At 55.5% G+C, this 19,261-nt stretch overlaps 1 protein-coding gene across 1 annotated transcript in view; it reads left to right on the forward strand.

The window, feature by feature from the left end:
* The first annotated feature begins 8,732 nt into the window (after positions 1 to 8,732).
* Positions 8,733 to 19,261, forward strand: part of VSTM2L (V-set and transmembrane domain containing 2 like) — a 42,360-nt gene continuing 31,831 nt past the window's right edge. The window contains exon 1 of the mRNA XM_077832544.1: positions 8,733 to 8,823. Within this exon, the coding sequence (XP_077688670.1) occupies positions 8,733 to 8,823 (91 nt within the window). The remainder of the gene's footprint in view (positions 8,824 to 19,261) is intronic.

Genomic DNA, 19,261 nt, shown 5'->3' on the forward strand with positions numbered 1-19,261 from the left:
CAGAAAATCATCAGGAAATGGAACTTAATTCAGGCTCTACATCTGGAGATGTTCAGAGCTTTAAGAGGAAATTTATGCTCTCATTGCTTCTTCAGGGCATGATTTAAAGACATTTGATTATGCAATAAAAGATCTTAGCAGGTTTCAGCCATTTACATGTAATTATATAACGTCGGTATCCAGATTCCTAAGACAGACCTTTAATATGTATGCTCCCTGCATGTCACTCAGCAGGTACGGACCAGCCAGGTAAGATAACACCCGGCAGGACTGGGCTCTCAGTACCTCGGGACAAGGATTCCTACCGGTATTCAATACGCTCACCTATTGGGAGGCTTTGTCCATTACCTTAATTAAATTATAATCATAATATCTAGCTCATGTAAAGCATGTCTCATCTTTTGATCTCAAAGTGCTTTACGAAAGAAGTAAACATCATTATCCAGATTTTCCGGATGGGGAAACTGAGGCATGGAGCGTTGACGTGGCTTTTCCAGGGGCACCCAGTAGGCCAGCAGGAGAGCTAGGACCAGAACTGGGTCTCCTGAGCCCCAGCCCATCGCTTGAGGCTGCACTGCCATATGCTTGTTCCACACTGCTGGTTTCTTGTTCCAGTTGTACTTGGCTAAAGGCAACCAATGCTCATGTCTCTGGCTGTAAAGTGATTGCTGCCAGGATTGGGGAGAAGTTTTCCTCCGTGTACCACTAGTTGCAGCTAGTCACATGATTGTAGACTTATTCTCGCTGCCTTCTGAATCTCTGCACATGCGGGGCAGGCTTCTGCTTTCCCTAGACCCTGCCCTCCACCCCCGTGTTCGGTGATCTGGTCAAGTGCAGCAAATGCGCCACTGAAGTGGGAGTCTATTGAAATGATTTAAAATTAGTGGGATTCCTGCACAAGGGGACTGATGCAACGGAGATGCCCTCACTTTTCTACAGCCAAGGCCTCCCTTGAAGTTCGGAGACAAGTGACTCCCAAGGTTTTGCCGTAATCTGCTTAAAACTTTAAATCTCCCTAAACTTGCTCAGGCTGCGGCGAGGTTCCAAGAACCTATCCACTGGGAACTCCTTAAGCTTTGCCTTTGATGCTGCTGCACTTTTGATGTTACAAAGCAAGAACCTTCTGAACAGCAACCAGCTGTCTGAGCATCATAAGATACAAAACTACAAGCTGGCCAGGATGATCAATTGTTGTACTTGATTCCTGCCCCCGACACCCAAAATCCTAGAGGGAGTAATGAACCTGAGTAGAGATCAATGCTATCTGGTCTGTTCTTATGGGAGATTTATTCTGACATGTGGAAAATGTTGCAGAATTTTTTTAAACCTATTGATCTGTAATGTTGGTACCACCCTGTCAGTAGTTACACGGGCTATAGTACAGCACTCGTTTTAGCCAGACCTCCAGGGACCTGGCCTTCCAGGGTGGTAATGTGAAAAATACTCTTGCCACTCCTGCAGGAGAAATCCCACTGAGCGAAGGGTGACAAAATACTGTTGTATTTTCAAGTCCAATGTGAAGAATCTCTTTGAAGAGTGGGGGGAGGTATCTGTCATCTCTCAGCAATACCTGACATAATCTGATTCTGCCTGTTTATCGGGAGAGGAAATGTCATTTGGACTCCTGTGCAGTACACAGAGACTCTGTGAAGCCGTGAAGACAGTAGCTGTGACTTGGAGAGGAAGCTTGGTATTTAGATGGGTGATATTTTGCCTGCAGGCTCCTATTTGTGGTTTCGTTACCTTTTTTGAGCAAGTCGACAGAAGTTATAGGTCAGGCCCCCTGAGTGGGCCTGATTCTGACCCGTTACACTGGTGGAATCTGGGGAAACGCCCTAGATGTACGTGGGTGTAAATGAGATCAGAATCAGGCCCATTGTGTTAAATAATTTCCTGAACATCTTTTATATCAAGAAAGTGCCACCGTGCAAAGTGTCCCTCCTTACTCACCCGGGCGTTAGATTGTATATGAGCCAGACCTTGCGGCCCTGATTCAGACAACACGCCCACTGCTACTGACAGGAGCCTTGCCTGAGTGAGGATTTCAGGATCGTACCCTTACTGTCCCCAGCACCATTACAATGCATTGCAATAATAGTTACAAAACGGCCGGGCTAGAGCTGTTGGCTTGTGCTCAGCCCCAGTGCTGGCTGGGATCATGCAGCATCCCCAGGGGTAAAGCAAACAGGGGTGTGTGAGTTATTGCCTAGTCTTTGTGAGAGTCTAATGCTGCCTAGTTATCTTATTTCACTATAAATAATATATTTTCCACTGTGGGGATGGGAACGTACATCCAATGGCCTGTCTTCCTGTAAAATACCATAATGAAATCATCAAAACAGGATTTACTTAGATTATGGCTGCTTGGTAATACACAGTGGATGGAGAATACTTCCAGCCTTGTATTAGAGCCTATTAAGCTTTTTGTTATGAAGAGGAACTTGCTGGAGTCATGATGTGTGACACACTTTCAAACTTCCAGGAGAAATCCTTCCTGCAAAAAGCTGTGGGTGCTTCCTGCAAACAGCCTCCGGTAATGCAGTGTTTAAAATCGCACGCCCCTCTCTCTCTGAGGGGATCCGTTTCTATGTGTTACTGTATTCACTGTAATAGACTGAGCCGCGTGTGACGAAGCAGGACTGTTCTTAATGTTTCCTCTGAATAGTGTGGGGGTGCCTCAGTTTCCCCTGTGTACTTCTTAAGTATCTAGGTGGTGGGATAAGGGTGTTTGGTCGTTGCAGAGCCCTAGAGGGCAGGTGTGTGCAGGGGTCTGGACACAAGAGAATGGCCGACACCCTCTTTCCTGGCAACTGGTGGCCTGGCCCTTCCCCCCCTGCAAGGTGAGAGCTAAAGGGTTGGAGAATAAAGGAATCTGGTGACCTCCTGGCCCCGGAAAGGGACAAAGCCCAGAGGAGGAGGGCAGGAGAGAATCAGTTGGGGGCTGGCTGGGGACGTGAAGTGAAGTGCAGATGGGGTTGTCTGGCTCACTGCCCCCCAAAATGGACCCAGCTGAGGGGTCCTGTTCTCTGCACCTACAAGCTCTGTTTTAGACCATGTTCCTGTCGTCTAATAAACCTCTGTTTTACTGGCTGGCTGAGAGTCACGTCTGACTGCGGAGTTGGGGGGCAGGACCCTCTGGCTTCCCCCGGAGCCCCGCCTGAGTGGACTCGCTGTGGGAAGCGCACGGAGGGGCAGAGGAGTCTGAATGCTCCGAGGTCAGACCCAGGAAGGTGGAAGCTGGGTGAGCTGTGTGTCCTGCAGACAGGCTGCTCCCAGAGAGGAGACTTCCCCAGAGTCCTGACTGGCTTTGTGGGGAGCAGTTCCAGAGCATTGCCCGGGGAATCCCGTGACAGTAGTATAATTGGAAGAGTTTCCTCTCCCTCCCCTGCCACTGGAAAACAGAGGATGGGATGTATCTCAACCTTCCCAGAACGATTTCTCCTTCAGGCACAGCCCCACCATGGAAACCGTTAGACCTAGGGGAGGGAGTAGGTTAGCAGTGTGTGCACACGGGGTTTTGATGGAAATTTTGGTAACCTTAGCTCTGGTGGGTGTGGCTGAGCATGCAGAAAGGACTTGGTCCTGGCCTGTGCTTCGCTCTTGAGCATGCTGGGGTGTGTGTGTGGGGGGGGACCATAAGGAGTCTTGTCCCCAGCAGAGTCAGATCTTGCTACAGTACGTTAGAAAGTGGGACTAGGTAGCAGGGCCCTGGCCCACCTGTTAGGGGCTCGAGCAGAGGTGAAAGTAGCTGGTATGCCCCGGTACGCGTACCGGCAAGAGCCAGTGCACCGTACTGGGGCAGCCCGGCTTCCCCGGGGGCAATTAAATTGCCTCCAGAGCCCCGCTGCTGGAGCCCTGGGGTAGCGGCTGCAGGGCTACGGTGGCTATTTAAAGAGCCCAGAGCTCCCCTGCTTCTACCACCCCACCCCTTTAAATAGCTCCTGGAGCCCTGGGCTGCTGCTGTCACCCCGGTGGGGGGTGGGGGGCACTTGCCTTACAGGGTGGTCTGGGGCTGGCTCTGACCCCCTCAACCCCGCTCCTTCCAGGGGCCAGAGCTGGCCCCAGCGTCCTGGTAAGTCACTCAACTTTCTTTCACCCTTGGGCTCGAGACCGGAGATCTCGTTCTCCTGCTGCATTAGAGCAGTGGTTCTCAACCTGTGCTCCGTGGACTGCCAGGGGGCCATAGACTATGTCTAAGGGGTCCACGATAGACTTAGTCCGCAGACGGACTGAACAGACTTCAACTCTATATACCGACAGTAGATTTCCAGAGGGGGCCGCACCTCCACTTGACATTTCCAAAGGGGTTTGCAAATGGGAAAACAGGTTGAGACCCCACGCACTAGTGTCTATATTACCATCAACAGCAAATGCGGAGTTTGCAGATAGAGCCAGGGCCAACGGAAGGTTCCCTAACTTTGGGGCCCACTGGTGCCTGAACTGTGGCCCTAGCCCTGTGCCACCATGGCCCCCAAGGCCCTGCCCCTGCAGCACTCCTCCTCCGTGAGGCCCTGCCCTTGGACTGCCCCTTCCCCTGAAGCCACGGTCCTGCACCACCTCTTCCCCCCAAGACCCCTCCCCCCATTCGCTCGCCCATATGGCCGGTAAAAAGTGGGAGGGGCCATTGCCCCCTGGCCCTCCTGTTCCGGCACCGCTGGGTAGCGATGCACACGCTGCACCATTTTGAGCAGCAGCAAAGCGCTCCCTGAATCCACAGGGTCCTGGCAGCAGGATCTTGGGGAGAGAGTGACCGGAGCTGCTTCTCTGCTTCTCCTTGCTGCAGCAACCAGGGCAGGATTTGGCTCCAACCCCCCAGCAGCTGTTAAAGGACAAGGGAGAGAGTGGAGATGGGGTGACTGCAGACCCCTGCTGAGAGAGGGAACTAAAACCTCTGGCCAAGCCTCTCACCCCTAAGTGCCTAAAATTAGGCTCCTAAATCCATCGGTAGGCACCTTAAGGAAGTGACCAAACGTTTGAAAGTGCTGAGAATTGACCATTTCCCAGTGACTCCATGGAGCAGGACCCTAATTTAGGAGTCTAAATAGGGACTTGAGGCCCGCAGGTTTGGGGGGCTGGGGCTTCTGGTTGGAATGGCTTCCTGAGGCCTGTGATGCTGAGAGGGCCTTGGGTACCGTGGTGCAAAGCAGTGCATAGAACTAGGCAGGCCTGATGATCTTCTTGGGATAGTCCAAAGAGTTCTCATTAGGATTGTGTATTATTCTGGGCAAAGACAAATTTAACCTGGACATGCAGGGAACTTCCCCTCCTAAGGAGGTTTGTGTGATTCAAATTGGTCCATAGGAGAGCAGCACAAATCCCGTTGCTTGCAACATGAAAATACATTAAAAATGAGTCATTACACTAACTAAAAACTATGTCCCCATGCTAATTTTCCCCCTACTGTTACTCACACCTTCTTGTCAACTGTTTGAAATAGGCCATCCTGATTATCACTACAAAAGTTTTTTTCTCTCCTGCTGATAGTAGCCCACCTTAATCGATTGGTCTCATTAAGAGTTGTTATAGCAACCCCCATTTTTTCATGTTCTCTGTATATATATATTTATATCTATCTTCCTACTGTATTTTCCACTCCATGCATCTGATGAAGTGGGTTTTAGCCCACGAAAGCTTATGCTCTAATAAATTTGTTAGTCTCTAAGGTACTACAAGTCCTTCTCATTCTTTCATTAAAATATTCTAACCCCCTGAGTGCAAGTTAGCCAGACCTGCTGATTTTGACTCCAGATGTACAGTACTTTCCTTCTTAATGCGTGTAAATTTGATTTTAAACATTAGCGTTAATAAAAATTTTAAATCTGCTCTTTAAGATCCCCCTGAGGTGTTAGTTGTCACGGAGTCCCAGAGCGATGCTCTGAAACTGCTCCCCATGAAGCCAGTCAGGACTCTGGGGCAGTCGCCTTCCTGTGAGCAGCCTGTCTTCAGGACACAAAGCTCACCCGGCTTCCACCTTCCTGGCTCTGACCTCGGCGCATTCAGCCTCCTCTGCCCCTCCGTGCGCTTCCCACAGCGAGTCCACTCAGGCGGGGCTCCGGGGGCAGCCAGAGGGTCCTGCCCCCCGACTTCGCAGTCAGACGTGACTCTCAGCCAGCCAGTAAAACAGAGGTTTATTAGACGACAGGAACGTGGTCTAAAACAGAGCTTGTAGGTGCAGAGAACAGGACCCCTCAGCTGGGTCCATTTTGGGGGGCAGTGAGCCAGACAACCACGTCTGCCCTTCACTCCATGTCCCAGCCAGCCCCAAACTGAAATTCCCTCCAGCCCCTCCTCCCCTGGGCTTTGTCCCTTTCCGGGGCCAGGAGGTCACCGGATTCCTTTGTTCTCCAACCCTTTAGCTCTCACCTTGCAGGGGGGAAGGGCCCAGGCCATCAGTTGCCAGGAAACAGGGTGTCGGCCATTCTCTGTGTCCAGACCCCTGCACACACCTGCCCTCTAGGGCTCTGCAACGACCAAACACCCTTATCCCACCACCTAGATACTTAAGAACTGCCTAGGGGGAACTGAGGCACCCCCACACTATTCAGAGGAAACATTAAGAACAGTCCCGCTTCGTCACACTAGTAGAATGGAAACAGTGTTGTTATACAACTACATCATCTGTTTCTCCCACCCCCAATATTGAACGGAAATATTTATTGAACACATCTGCCTTTTCTGCATTATTATTGATAATTCTAGTAATGCACCAATATAATTGCTAGGATTCTTTTTGTTCCTAAAATACTTTAAGAATTCCTCATTTTCCTTAACTCTGCAGGCCACAGCTTTCTGTGTCCCTTTACTTCCCCAATCAATTTTCTACACCCCCTACCTTCGGATTTATATTCATCTAGGCAAAACAATAAATCCATGCTTCCAGTCCCTGCCTTGGTTTCTTCAACACTTTTGAGTGTTCTCTGGGATTTGGTCAGAGTCCCCTCCGGTTTCTAGCTCTCCCTCCTAGACCTCACTCTTCCAGCTCCGGGGGTGAGAATCTCCCCTTTGACCTGGACAGCCAGACAGCTTCCTCCAGTTCGGACGACACCGCAGTCAAAGGGTCCCCCTCGCTCAGGAGGCATCTCTCTCCTTTCACTTCTCCAGGTCTGCGTTTCTACAGGCCTGCAGGAACACCTCTGTCCAGTCTTCCCTCTCCCCTAGGGAAGCTGCTACAGCCATCCTTTGATCTGGGAGGGCAGGGCCTGCTCAGCCCTTCTGTTGCTGGTCTTCACCCCCAGGCCGCTCAGAAGCAGGCCCCCAGCGCCGGCAGCCACCCGCACCCACATTCAGAGAGTTCAGAACATCACCGCGACTCCAGAAGCCCAGACTCCAGAAGAGTGTTGTACAAAGCCAGAGCCCCCAAATCCTCGCAGTCCCTGTTCCTGCCCCGGGCCGGAGGGGCAGAGTCTCGAGCTGCCTGCTGGGACTGGGGTCTCTGGGGTGATTTCCCTGGAAAGCCCTAGGGACAGTGGGATGCTGCGCAGGGGAGGGCGAGCGGGGTGAGCCCCAGGATTTCATCCGGGCCCAGCGCCCCTTTCTCATTCACAGCAGGTAATGAAGGGGGGAGGCCAGGCCCCGCCCCTGGAGTGAACTGGGAAGCGGTGGGCTGCCCGCTCCTGGGCCGCGGCAGCCGGGGCCATGGGGGGGATCCGGGGCCCTGGGGTGACCCCCGGTCCGGTGTGTGTCCCTGGGCTGGGGCCAGGATGTTGCACCGCCGGTTCGCTGCCCTCCAGTCCCGGGCCAGATGGGGCTCCCGGAGCCGGGCTGGTTTCGCTCTGAGGCCGGCTCCGCGGCTGCCCGGCCTCCTCGCACGTTAACGCCCGCGGGCTGGGGCGCAGAAGCCGGGTCCCCAGGACGGTGCCAGGCCACCGGCTGAGCCCAGCGGCCGGGGCCCGGGGTGACCGGTCGGGCCCTGGGGTGCGTGGCGCAGTCGGGATTCCCAGGACGAACCCCGGGGCTGCGCGGGGCGCCCCATCCCCAGCTGCCGCCCGGCCCTTCCCACGCACGGCGGCGGGCTCCGAGCCCGGGGCGGAGGGCGGCGAGCCGGGGGCAGGGCTGGCCCCGCTGAGCGCCGCTGGGGGCGCCGGGCGCTGTCCCTGGTGCTGAGCGCGGGGCAGGTCGGCGGGGACCCGGGCCGCCCGCCCGCCCGCCAAGCTCCCCGGCCTGGGGGCGCGCCCCGGGGACCCCCCGCTCCGGGCGCCGCCGGGGGCTGGAGACGCGCAAGGGGCCCCATGGCTGGGGCAGCCCCGGACCCACACCCGGGCCGGGCGCGGGGGTCCCTCCCGGCCGGTGCATGGCGCAGCGCGGGGGCTCCGCACCCCGACCCCCCCGAGCCAGCTGCCGGGACGGGGGGGGGGGCGCTGCAGCTCCTGGCCGGGGTGGGGGGAGTAAATCTGGACTCCCCGGGCCAGCGGGGCTGGGCCACGCCCCCCCCAGTGCCTTGGAGCCCCCCCGCTGGGACCCGGCCCGGCTCGGCTCGGCTCGGCTCGGCCGGGCAGCTGACACCCTGGGAAAAAACTTTGATGCTAAATCAAGCGCTCGGATCCCTCCGCCGGCGGGGGGAGGCTCTGGGCGAGCCGCGGCACCGCCACCGAGCGCGGAGCCTTCCGCGGCAGAGAAGAGTCCCGCAGTCTCCGGCAGCGGCGCGGGAGCACCCGGCACCGCGCCCTGGCCACGGCTCTGCGGAGGGGCCCGAGCCCGATGTGACCGGGCGGGCGGGCGGAGCCCCGAGCACCATGGGGGCCCTGGGCGTGACCCTGGGGATTTTCCACTACCTGGGGCTCTACCTCCAGCTGGGCGCCCCGGCGCGGGCCCCCGCGGCCAACGGTGAGCCGGGCATGGCGGGGACCGGGCAGAGACCGGACAGGGGCAGGGACCGGGCAGCGCAGGGAGGAGGCCGGGGCGGGGGCAGCCTCCGGGGGGCAGCGCGGGGCTTTGGAAACTTCTCCTCCGGGGGCGGGGGGCGCAGAGACCGGCCGGCTGGGCTCGCCGGGGCTCGCCGGGGCTCGCGGGCAGGGGGGTGCTGCGCAGCCGGGGGCGGCCGGAGGTGCCGCTGCGCGCTGAGCCCCGGGCAGGGCCCCCGCAGCCGGTCCGGGGCGCTGGGCTCCGCGCTGCGAATGAGCCTGTCCCGGGCTGAGCGCGGAGCCGGCGGGGCAGGGACCCGGCACAGCCCAGTGGCCAGAGCCGAGCCCTGCGGGGTCCCGGAGCGGGTTTGCTGCCCGCGGAGGGAGGCTGAGCTCCCGGGCGGTAAGTTTGTGGGCGCGCCCCTCGCCCCAGGCCCCGCTGTGGGTCGGGAGCAGCCGGGGGCGCCCGGAGAAACCCGGGGACCTGGGTCTGCCGGCTCAGGAGCTCGCGGGAGACCCTGGTCTGCCAGCAGATTAGTGGGGAAAAGTTCGTGACCCTTCTCCGGGGCTCAGCCTGCTGCCCCTTGGCAGCTCTGCCTCGGGGTCAGGGTGGGGCGGGGGGCAAAGAGGCCATTTCCGATTGCATAGTCTTATAAATGTAGCTTTGGCCACCTGGCACCCTGTGTGTCCACACGGACACCGGCAAATGGTCTGGAGCCACTGCAGTGCCCCGTCCTCGCTCCTCTGTAAAGCCCCCTGGGTTGCTTCATCTTGATTGCCCAGCACAGCGGCCGGAAACCCTACCTCCCCTGGCCTGGTTCCAGTAGCTGGGGCTGGCTGGAGCGGGGGAGAGCCCTGTCTGTGAACAGCTTCACACATTCATTGTCTGGTTTCCATGAGAACTTCCCAGGCAGCTCCCACCAGGAGCCCATCCCTCACCGGAGAAGGAGGAAAGGAGACACTAGCTTCTGGTTTCTCCTGTCCTCTTTGGAGCCAGGGAGCTGGATGTAGGTTACCTTCCTCACCCTTCACTGGGGAGAACCAGGAGCTCACAAATCCAGCCATGTCAGGTGGTGGTAGCCTCGTCTGTTAGCCTGTCTTAGTTATTGGTCTTCCGGCAGTGCCTGGAGCCTCCGTCAGAACTGGGACCCCATTGTCCTGGGTGCTCAGCAACCTGGAGTGAAAGCTGGTCCCTGCCCTGAGGCACCTCCAGTCTATGTAAGAGCCGTGTACCATGACTGTCTTGCTGTGCAGAGTGTATTGTTACCATGCCCTGCGGTCTAGAATAGGGATGAACAGCAATGTGTTGTCATACTTCAGGAGTAACCTGTCATTCCTGCTAGTGCCTGGAAGACCAGGAGCATTTCCTGGAATTGCTGATCTTCCCTGGGTGCTGTGAGAAGGGGGTGCTAGAGACAGAGATCTGCCTCCATTACCTCCGCTGAAATTCAGCAATAAACAACTAAGTACTGAAATGGTTGCTGTAAAGAAAAAGATCTGAGTGGCTGAGTGCATTTAGGAGCCTTGTTACAGGGCTTTGTACCACGGGCAGTTCCGCAGCAACTCACTTAATCACAACAGAAACCTTTATTAAGGATCCTGAAATGCAGTGAATAAGTGGGTCATGTATAATAAGCCATTTGTGTTCAGCAGGTGAATACCAATTTGATAAAACCGGTGTGTGCTGCAAACCTGGATAAATTGCTGTTTAGCAGATTGGAGATTGATCATTTCATTAGTCACTGGTACAGCTTTCCCCACGCAGCGGGAGAGGATGGGGGAGGGAGGGGAGAAAAGAGCCCTGGAAGCCTCCCTGAAGTGAACAAGTGATTCTGCAGGGCAGGGCAGGGCCGGAACCAGGCCTTAAGCAATTCAGGGGGCACGTCAGACTGGTTGCTCCACAAAATGTCCTAATTCCGGGCCCAATCCTCCATGTGCCTGTTGACTTCGGTGGGTGCAAGCCGGGGCCGTGTAGCCTCTGGAATGGGAGGCACGGCTTCCGAGAAGTGCATCCACCTCTGGCCTAAGTGGAAGCACAAGAGGCTTTTGGAGGAGGGAGCAGCAGCCCGAGTGCCCCTGGCTGCAGCTGAGCGTTTGAACCAGAACATGTGCTCTAGGGGATGCAGTATTTTAAACCTGTCCCCAAAGGCATCAGCTGGGCGTCGGGATGCAAATACGCCGTGCACTCACCAGGCTTCTGAGAGGTTTGTTATGGATGGTCCGTGACTAGGGCTCCCAGGAGCAATGATAATGCACACAATACGTCTTCCTTTACTGGGGTATGTGGGTATATTTAGTCCCCCCATCCTCTGGGCTCTTCCTTTACTGGGGTATGTGGGTATATTTAGTCCCCCCATCTTCCTCTTGGTTGTGAGCCTGAGCAACGTGATCCCAGCCCACCTGGCTGAAAGAGGCTGTTCTGATCAAATCTCATTCAAACTCCCTTCCCATGCCCTCATCACAAAGGGTTTGCTTTGAGCTATCTTTGTGCGGAAGCCCGCCCTGGCACCCCCAGCAGGGAGCTGCTACTGCATTGTACGTCCCTGTCACTCCTCCACAAACAGCACGGCCTCGCTCTTCCTCAGCTAGTTCCTTCAATTATTCATGCCCCCCATTGCAGACTGTTTGCATGCAGGGCTGGTGCCATCGGCTTTCAAACGTGCGTTCTTCCCAGTCTGTCTGTGTGCACGGAGCCGGGAAGGAAAAGAGCCAGTTGGTAAACAGCGTGCATTCCAGAGCATGAGAATCCAGCGTTCTTCTTTGCATCAGCTGCAAATGTTAGTGTCTTACATCAATAAGCCAGTTAGTTTAATGGCTGAAGGATTAAGGGAGCTGTGCCCTGATTCCCCACGGTGCTGCCCTTCTCCTTTGTCACACACACCAATGATTATTCTAGCAATTACTTTCAGAAACACTCTGCATTCTTCTGGATTTTTTTCAAGCTTCCTGGTGGGAATACTCCATCCGATGTGTTTTTCCTGCTGCTGCTTGTACAGTCGTTCAAGACAATTACTTCTGACACCCCTTCCCCATCAAATGTCTGTGCTTGCCTGTCCCTGGAAGAAGGCCGACATATAATGGGCAAGACAGTGGGAATTATCACATTAGGATAATGACAGCTAATTGTCATTTAAAATTTCTCCACGAACCAGGCAGCAAATCAACTAGAGGAATGGGTGCCTTTCTCAAGAATCTGGGAATCATGAGGCAGACAGGGCTGGGACCTTGATTTAACCAGGACCTGGAAATTCCCTGCTTCCGTCTGTGTTGTCTCGGTCATGCTGCTCTTTCAGGGTGGTGTGACTTGGGTGGTGACTGGGACGGGCGGCTCTCTCACTCTGGCCTAGTCCGGGTTCTCTCTGTTCACATCCCCGGGGGTGGAAGAACCTTTTCTGCTGAATGGTGCAGCCTCTCCCTGCGCTTGGAGAGCGTGCCCCTTTCCAAACCCAGACCATGCCACCTCGTCTGCCTTGAATTTGGCCTTAAGCCAAGTTCGTGTTCCTATCTCCCTCTCCCATCCCAAGCAGCCCTTGGGTAGAGCTCTGTGCTCTGCAGCGTGCTGAGGCGGAGGCTGTGATAATGGTCCTTGGTCTTTGGACTCACCAGGGCAGAACAGACCAGGCCAGTGGTTTCTGGTCCTTCCTTTCATGCTGACTTAGTCCTGATCCGCCCTGGACAGGCACACCCCCCAGCCAGCTGCACGGACGGACGTCGGGTGGCGCGTGTTATTTCCTTCCCGTCACCAGACTTGGTGGAGCGCCCAGCTCCCGGGGACAGGACGCAGCAGGTGCTGGTGGAACCAGAGGTGCTAAGAGCAGCGCTCGGAGGGGGCTGTTGATATCTGGGGCCTTGTTTATTTTGGGTGCCCAGCGTGAGTTGACGTGGCCCTGGCTTTCTTCCCCCACCGCTGCACTGGGAATAATGTGGCTCTGCGGGTGCCCAAGCTCCACAAAAACCAGGCCACGTTGCCTGCAGCTGAGCTTCCAAATCAGAGGCAGCTTCTGGTGCTTTGGCTGGAGGAGTCTTGCCAGGGGCCCCTCGAGAGTCACTGGCAGAGTTTTTGGAACAGTCCCAGGAGTCCTGGTGCCCCTTTTTCTACTCTAACTGCTTCTCCTCTGCCTCTTCTGGAAGCGACTGGTGGGAGAGACGGGAGCGTGACCCCCAAACTAATTCACGTTCAGGCTGCTGGGTGTCTCTTCCCTTGAAGCATCACCTCTCAGGAGGGCCAGAAACAGGGGGGACAGGGATGGTTTCGGCCATGCATTCCTTCCCTTGCAACGGTGAAGCTGGGCTGGGAAGACTCCCTTGGGGGCAAGAGGACTTTTCCTCTGTGTGGGTATCAACCCAGCCAGGAGCAGTGAACTGTTAGAAATACACACCGGTTCAGGCTTAATTCCAACTCTCTGGCAAGGTGCTCTGGCTCTGGTCAAAATCCCCATGTTAGTTGCACTTTTTTGGTTTTTGTTTTGTATAGTACATATCACAAGATCCTCCCCTTGCTGTAGTCAGTGGGAGTTTTGCCATTGACGGTGGTGGAAGCAGGGTTGGGCCCTGTGTTAGTAAGGCATTTGGGGATCTTTCTGGGTGACAGGTGTGCTCCACAGCTGAGATTTTATGTTTTCCTCTGGGGGCCTAGGGCTAATTTCAAGATTTGCAGTCTGTAGCTGGAACTGTTTGTGTGTGTGTGTGTGTTTGTGTAGCCTTGCACATCATGGTATTAATGAAGCGAGTGACTTACAGATCGCTGAGCAAGGACTTCTGCACAGGGACAAAGGAGAAAGACACCTTCTGTTTAAGAGTCAGTATCTGGTCACTTTCGGAGCTGAATCCCCTTTGCCCCACTCACAGCTTTGGGTGCCCCCTCTGCTCAGCCCGTGGCATAGGAAGGCATAGTGCTGTGTTTGTGCATCCGGCTTTGGTGCTGTGATGCATTCTTGATGACCCAGCGTCAGCGTTCCCCGGGAGCAGGCTCATTAAAAACAGATTCATTCAGAGATTCTCGGGCCAGACAGCAGCACTGTGATAATCTAGTCTGACCTGCACAAGGCAGGCCAGAGAACCTCGCCCAGGCCGTTTAGGAGAGAGCAGTGGCACGGCATGCTGAGTGTACGTGGAGAAATGTCCGTAGCTCAGACACCCTGGGTGCATTCTGGCATCAGACCTGCACGCAGCCCCGACCCCACTTCCATCCCTTGGGGAGAGAGACGTGAAGCAGGAGTGAGCAGCGTCTGCAGAGGCTAGAGGGTTAACTGAAATTCACAGCAGAAATAGGGATGAATTGCTTTAAATGTGCTGTACCCCCCTCTGCACACGTCTGCCCAAGCACCCTGGCTCTTCCCTTTGCTCATTCCTTCCCCGTGTTTCATGTGAGCGATGCACGGCAGACGTACACCCAGCCCCTGAGGTGTCTGCCCCTCGGACGCAGAGCCATCTCTAGCCAGAGATCAGGGAGTCCAAGGACCGGGTACCATGGCAGAGCTGTAGGGCAGAAAAGGCCCATGGTATGTGGCTCAGTGTGTGCTGTATTTACTCCTTTGGCAACCCCCCGGGTTCACAAACACAGCGCTGGGAGCGCTGGCTGTGGGATCAGTCCCGCTCCTGAGGAAGTCAAGGGAGTTTTGCCATCGGCAGTAATGGGAGTAGGAGCAGGGGCTCTGAGACCAGCTCCTGTGAGCAATGAGTGGCCTCCCCTGCCCCAAGCACACTGGGGCTGCAGGTGAGCACAGCCCGTCAGGATCAGGCTCGCTGTGCTCAGACGGGAGCAGGGGAGTGGCAGCGAGAAACCCATTGGATTCCCTCCGTCAGAGTTCGGTATGTGCCCAGTAGCTCCAGGGGCACTTTGGAGAATATTGAGTGTGCATGGGGTGGGGGGGTGCCTGAACCTGAGCCGTGTAATAATGAGCACCTGGCCCCTGCTTGCTGATGCCCCCCCGAACTGCCGGCTAATGGCTCCAGCCCAGGAGCAGCTGCAAATCACTAATTTAAAAAAATAAATAAATCAGGCTGCCAGACAGATATTTCCTCCTCCCTCCAAACGTGGCAATTCTCCCCCAGAATTACCCAGGTTATGGGGGAAGATACAGGCCTGGGCCACTGGGCATGGGATTGTCCCAGCTTTAGATTGATAAACCCATGCGTTATTGGGAGCATAGGGCTGGGGGCTGGGATTGTGGTGCATCATGGGTAATGGGAGCTCTGTCTGGCTTCCCTCTCCTTCAGTCCTGGAAAAGCACTAGAGAGCTGGCCTCCGGACAAGGGAGGCGCCTGGCTTTCCAGGTGGAGGGTTGTAAAATAATCCCAGTGGGAGACGTTTGTGTAAGAGCCTTTCTGCAATGAAGGGTGACCCCCGGGGGTGGGGAGGGAATGGCTTTACGGGCACTCGTGCAGAGCTCTCGGCTGTGCCCCTGGTCGGTGATGCTGCCACCCCAAGCTCCCGCTGAGAACCCTTTGTCCCAGCCCTTGCCCGCAGGCTCGGGGGGAGGGGCAGGGACATGCATGCGCGTGATACGTGAATATCTCTAATACACCGAGTACGCTCCTGCCTATCCCCAGGCAAGTCGCTGTCTGTGTGTTTGGGGGCATAGGGGTTGCTTGAGGGGGACTTGGGGGCGGGTTCATTTAAAATACAAGTGCTACAGGTCGAGGCGTGTCGAGAGCTGGTGGGTGACTGCCCCGTTAGCACTCCTGTGAATCGCTGTGTAAGAGCCCATCATGCTGTCAGGAGGTGGGTGGGAGAAGGAAGCAGAACTAGCTGTTTGCTTGCCGTGGTTTAAAGCCCAGCCCCCCCACGGTGGCACAAAACTCACGAGCTGGGTGGGTGCCATGTGCTGGCTACCAGGTCTCTGGTGAGAAGCGTGGCACGTCGCGACACAGCGGTGCGGCCCACGCTGGTGCACAGCTGCTGCGATGCAGGGTTGTCTCTCGCGCTGTGGAGTATGCGGCGAATCAGGATTGGGTCAGGTGTCTCCAGCACAGCAGGTAGATTGGGCCAGGCAGAGCTGATGGCCCAGGGGAGGAGCAGTGGGTTTTCTACCCTGGGTAAGGGCTTGTCTAAGGACTGAGAAATGTGGGGAGAAATCCCCTGTTGGGAGTTTGGGGATGGCCCTGGAGGGAGCTCGTGGCTCCTCACCAGCACCTGCCTTGACTCCAGCGCTCCTGCTCCGTGCCAGGGAGAGCAGACCTAAGGCACAGGTTCTCCGATGAAACACCCATGGATCTCCATGGCACAGTCAGGCCCCAGCCTCGTCCCTTGAACAGCCTCCCCCCACAACTCACCTTCTGTCTCCTTCCCACAGCACTGCTGGCTGAGAGCGGCAAAGGCCCCCTCTCGCGGGCCTGGGGGGCTGAGTGGCGCAGGTTGGAAGTGATCTGCACTGGGGTGGGGGAGTGGAGAAATGTGACCAGCCAGAACTTGGAACCGATGGGTGAAGTCAGAGTAGTTAGCGGCTTGGTTAGTTTTAATTAGACAGGCCCAGGCCTGGCAGTTCCCGCAGGCTGCTGATGTGATGGTACTAGGTGTTTGTGCAAGTAACGTGTAAACGTGCGCACGCACGCGTGAACACACTGCTGCAGAAGCCAGAGCCAAAGCCCCTGACCCCTCTCTGCAGAGGGGCCCCTGGAGGGAAGCTCTGGTGCTTCTCCTGCATGTGAGGGATGTGAGCTTCTCCCCAGGCCCGGGCATGGCCCAGAGGGGCAAAGAGGCTGAATTGCGAGGTGATGGCATCTCGCCTCGGCCGGGAAGTGGCGGGGCCCAGCTGGCACGGCTGGGCTGGAGAGGTTTCCCAGGACTAATGGGAAGGTGTTAATTAAATCGGGCGCCTTCCCCATGTAGACCCCAGGCAAACATTTTCCAAAGAGCTGAAGTGGTGGAGCAGCCTAAACCCCACTGAATTCTGGGAGACCCAGGCCCCCGAGTGCCCAAACCGGGACGTAGGCTCCCGACTCTCTAGACAGGGTGGGCGGTTTTACCCGATGCGCTTGCTCAGCCGCGTGAGCTGCCTCCGTTCAGGCTCCCTCCTGACCACGTCCGGCTGCATGTGCTGGCTCACGCAAAGCATTGCTGTGGAACTTGGCCCTAAACACCTGGCCCCAACTCTGCCCTCATTTACCCCTCTGCCACCCCAGCAGTAGGCTGCCAGGTGCAGCAGAAGGCAGAACATGGCCACTCTGGAACGCAGGCCCCAGGGGTCACTGGGATATTGATGGGCCAGCACCTGGTCAGTGGTACCTCCAAGCCACAGCAGGCTTCCCAGGGTCCATTCGCACGGCCCTTGGCAGTGTTGGCTGGAAGGTATAATTCAACCCCAGAATCCCAGCTGTCGCTAAGGAGCTTTGCTTTCTAACCCCCGCTGGGAGGAGGGTCAGCCATTGTTGGACGGAGCGGTTTGCTCTGGCTGGTGTGACATGGCAGTAGTGCCCGGGAGGGGGGATAGCTCAGTGTGCAAGTGAGACTGAGCTGGCAATTAGTTCTATGAGCATCATGACTCACTGAACCATCATAAACCGTGAATTATGACAGGGAGTTCTGTGAAAGGAAAGAATAAGCCGCACTCAATCACAGCCCAGCACATAATGACCGAGATCAGCGGTACAGAATGTACAGAGAAATTAGAGAACTACTGATACAAAGTCCTGCTCCACCTTGCTTTGTGTCTCCCCGCTCTTCCTCTCCTTTCCTAGGATTAGCCTGCCTCCCTCGCTCCCTCCCCTTCCTTTTCAGAAACCTTTCCTGCCTCTGCATCTCTAGCTCTATCTACACGTGAGTCCTTCGTGGTCCCTGCTAATGAAACGCTCAAGGATGTCAGCCTTGAACCTTCTCTCCGAGTGGCCCAGGTGCCTGCCTTGTGCTTTCCCTACAAACCCGTCAGTGGCTGTCTCTGCTGCTGGAGTCAAAGGCCTGTTCGTTTCATTCGAGCCCCCTCTTGTTAGGGTTGCTCCGCACCGCACGTTGCCATCAGCCGCCTTAGCCAGGGAGCAGCTTTTATCGTCCCAACATGGAAAAATACAGTTCCCCAGCTCCCCGGCTGGCTGTAAGTTCTCAGCGCAAATGGAAGCGGACGCAGCTCAGAGGCTTTAGGGTCTCTGTAATTCCGACTCAGCTTTGTTGTTATTTAGCCTGCAATGAGCCTGTCTCATGATTCGTTTTCCCCTCCAAATTCCCACTGACTCCAGGAGGGCCAGGATTTCACCCCGATATTCACAAGTGCTGAGCATGTACATCTGTACGATTTGCAGGGACTCGGCACCTCCCTACGTAGTGGGCACTGGCGGCTTTGGGCATTTCAGAAAGCAGCACACTGAAAACCAGACGGATTTGTGTAAGAAACCCAGTTCCCTGTACAACCGTCACGCTTCCTCAGGGACGGCGCCAGTTCACCATGACACGGGTCTGTTCCGGAAGAGGTTTCCATTGCAGACTGCACACAGCTCCAGAGAAGAAGCTTTCCGCTCGTGTAGATGTAGCACGATGCATATGATTGACTAGAGTTAATAATGGTTCATCAGGGTAAATAATTCACAGGGCCAGCTAGAGCTCTAACTTAGTAATTAATATGCCTTTTGCAAATGTCCAATACATCTTTAATTGTCCTTCAATACGTGTTTACACAAATATTAACCTGTGTCTGTCTGTGTTTGTCTGAGCACAGCGTTCAGAACACATCTGCACAGGATGGTTATGAAAGGCTCATAGGAGGCTCTGGGCTTGTGTGTCTGTCCTCAGAGGAGACACCGCAGAGCATCAGCTGTGCGTGCAGCCCCCAAGCTGTCCCCATCTGGGTGCCCAGACTTGAGAGAGGGGCCAGATCCACTGTTTCTTCCCCCCACCAAACAACAGCGTTTCATCGAAACCAAAACGGGTTCGAGTTCAAAGTCTCTTCTGACTTGAAACGTTACTGGGGGAAACTTTGGAACTGTTGAATTGTTGGTTTTTGAGTCAAAACGGTTTTTGGTTTTGAAATTTTAGTAAATTCAGACACAGGTTAACAAAAGAGAAGGTCCAAATCAAAACTCATCACTTCAAATGACCCAAAGGGAATTTCTAGTCATTCATTTGTTTATTGGAATTCTTGCTTTTTGAACATTTTCAAGATTTCAACTTTTCATCCCAATTCGGACCAGGAAAATTTTTCACTATCTTGAAAATGTTTGTGGAATGGGAAACCCATTTTCCACCGGCTCTGGGGGGGCAGGGGTGGACACAGAACTGTTCCCAGACACATTAGGGCTGGAGCTGACCCTGAAAGCTGCAAAGCCTTTAGCAGCTTCCTGATGCCCGCACTCCCACGCTGAACAAAGCTGGGCCCAGAGGCAATCTAGTCTTTGTCTCCAGAGTCCGCTCAGTCTTGGGCTCTCTGGGAAGGCTGCTGCTAAGGGCCCCAGTTGTGGGGAAGGATTTTGTGCTGTAAAACCAGAGAAGTGCT

This window comes from Eretmochelys imbricata, chromosome 13 (assembly GCF_965152235.1).
Source record: "Eretmochelys imbricata isolate rEreImb1 chromosome 13, rEreImb1.hap1, whole genome shotgun sequence".
Lineage (NCBI taxonomy): Eukaryota > Metazoa > Chordata > Testudines > Cheloniidae > Eretmochelys > Eretmochelys imbricata.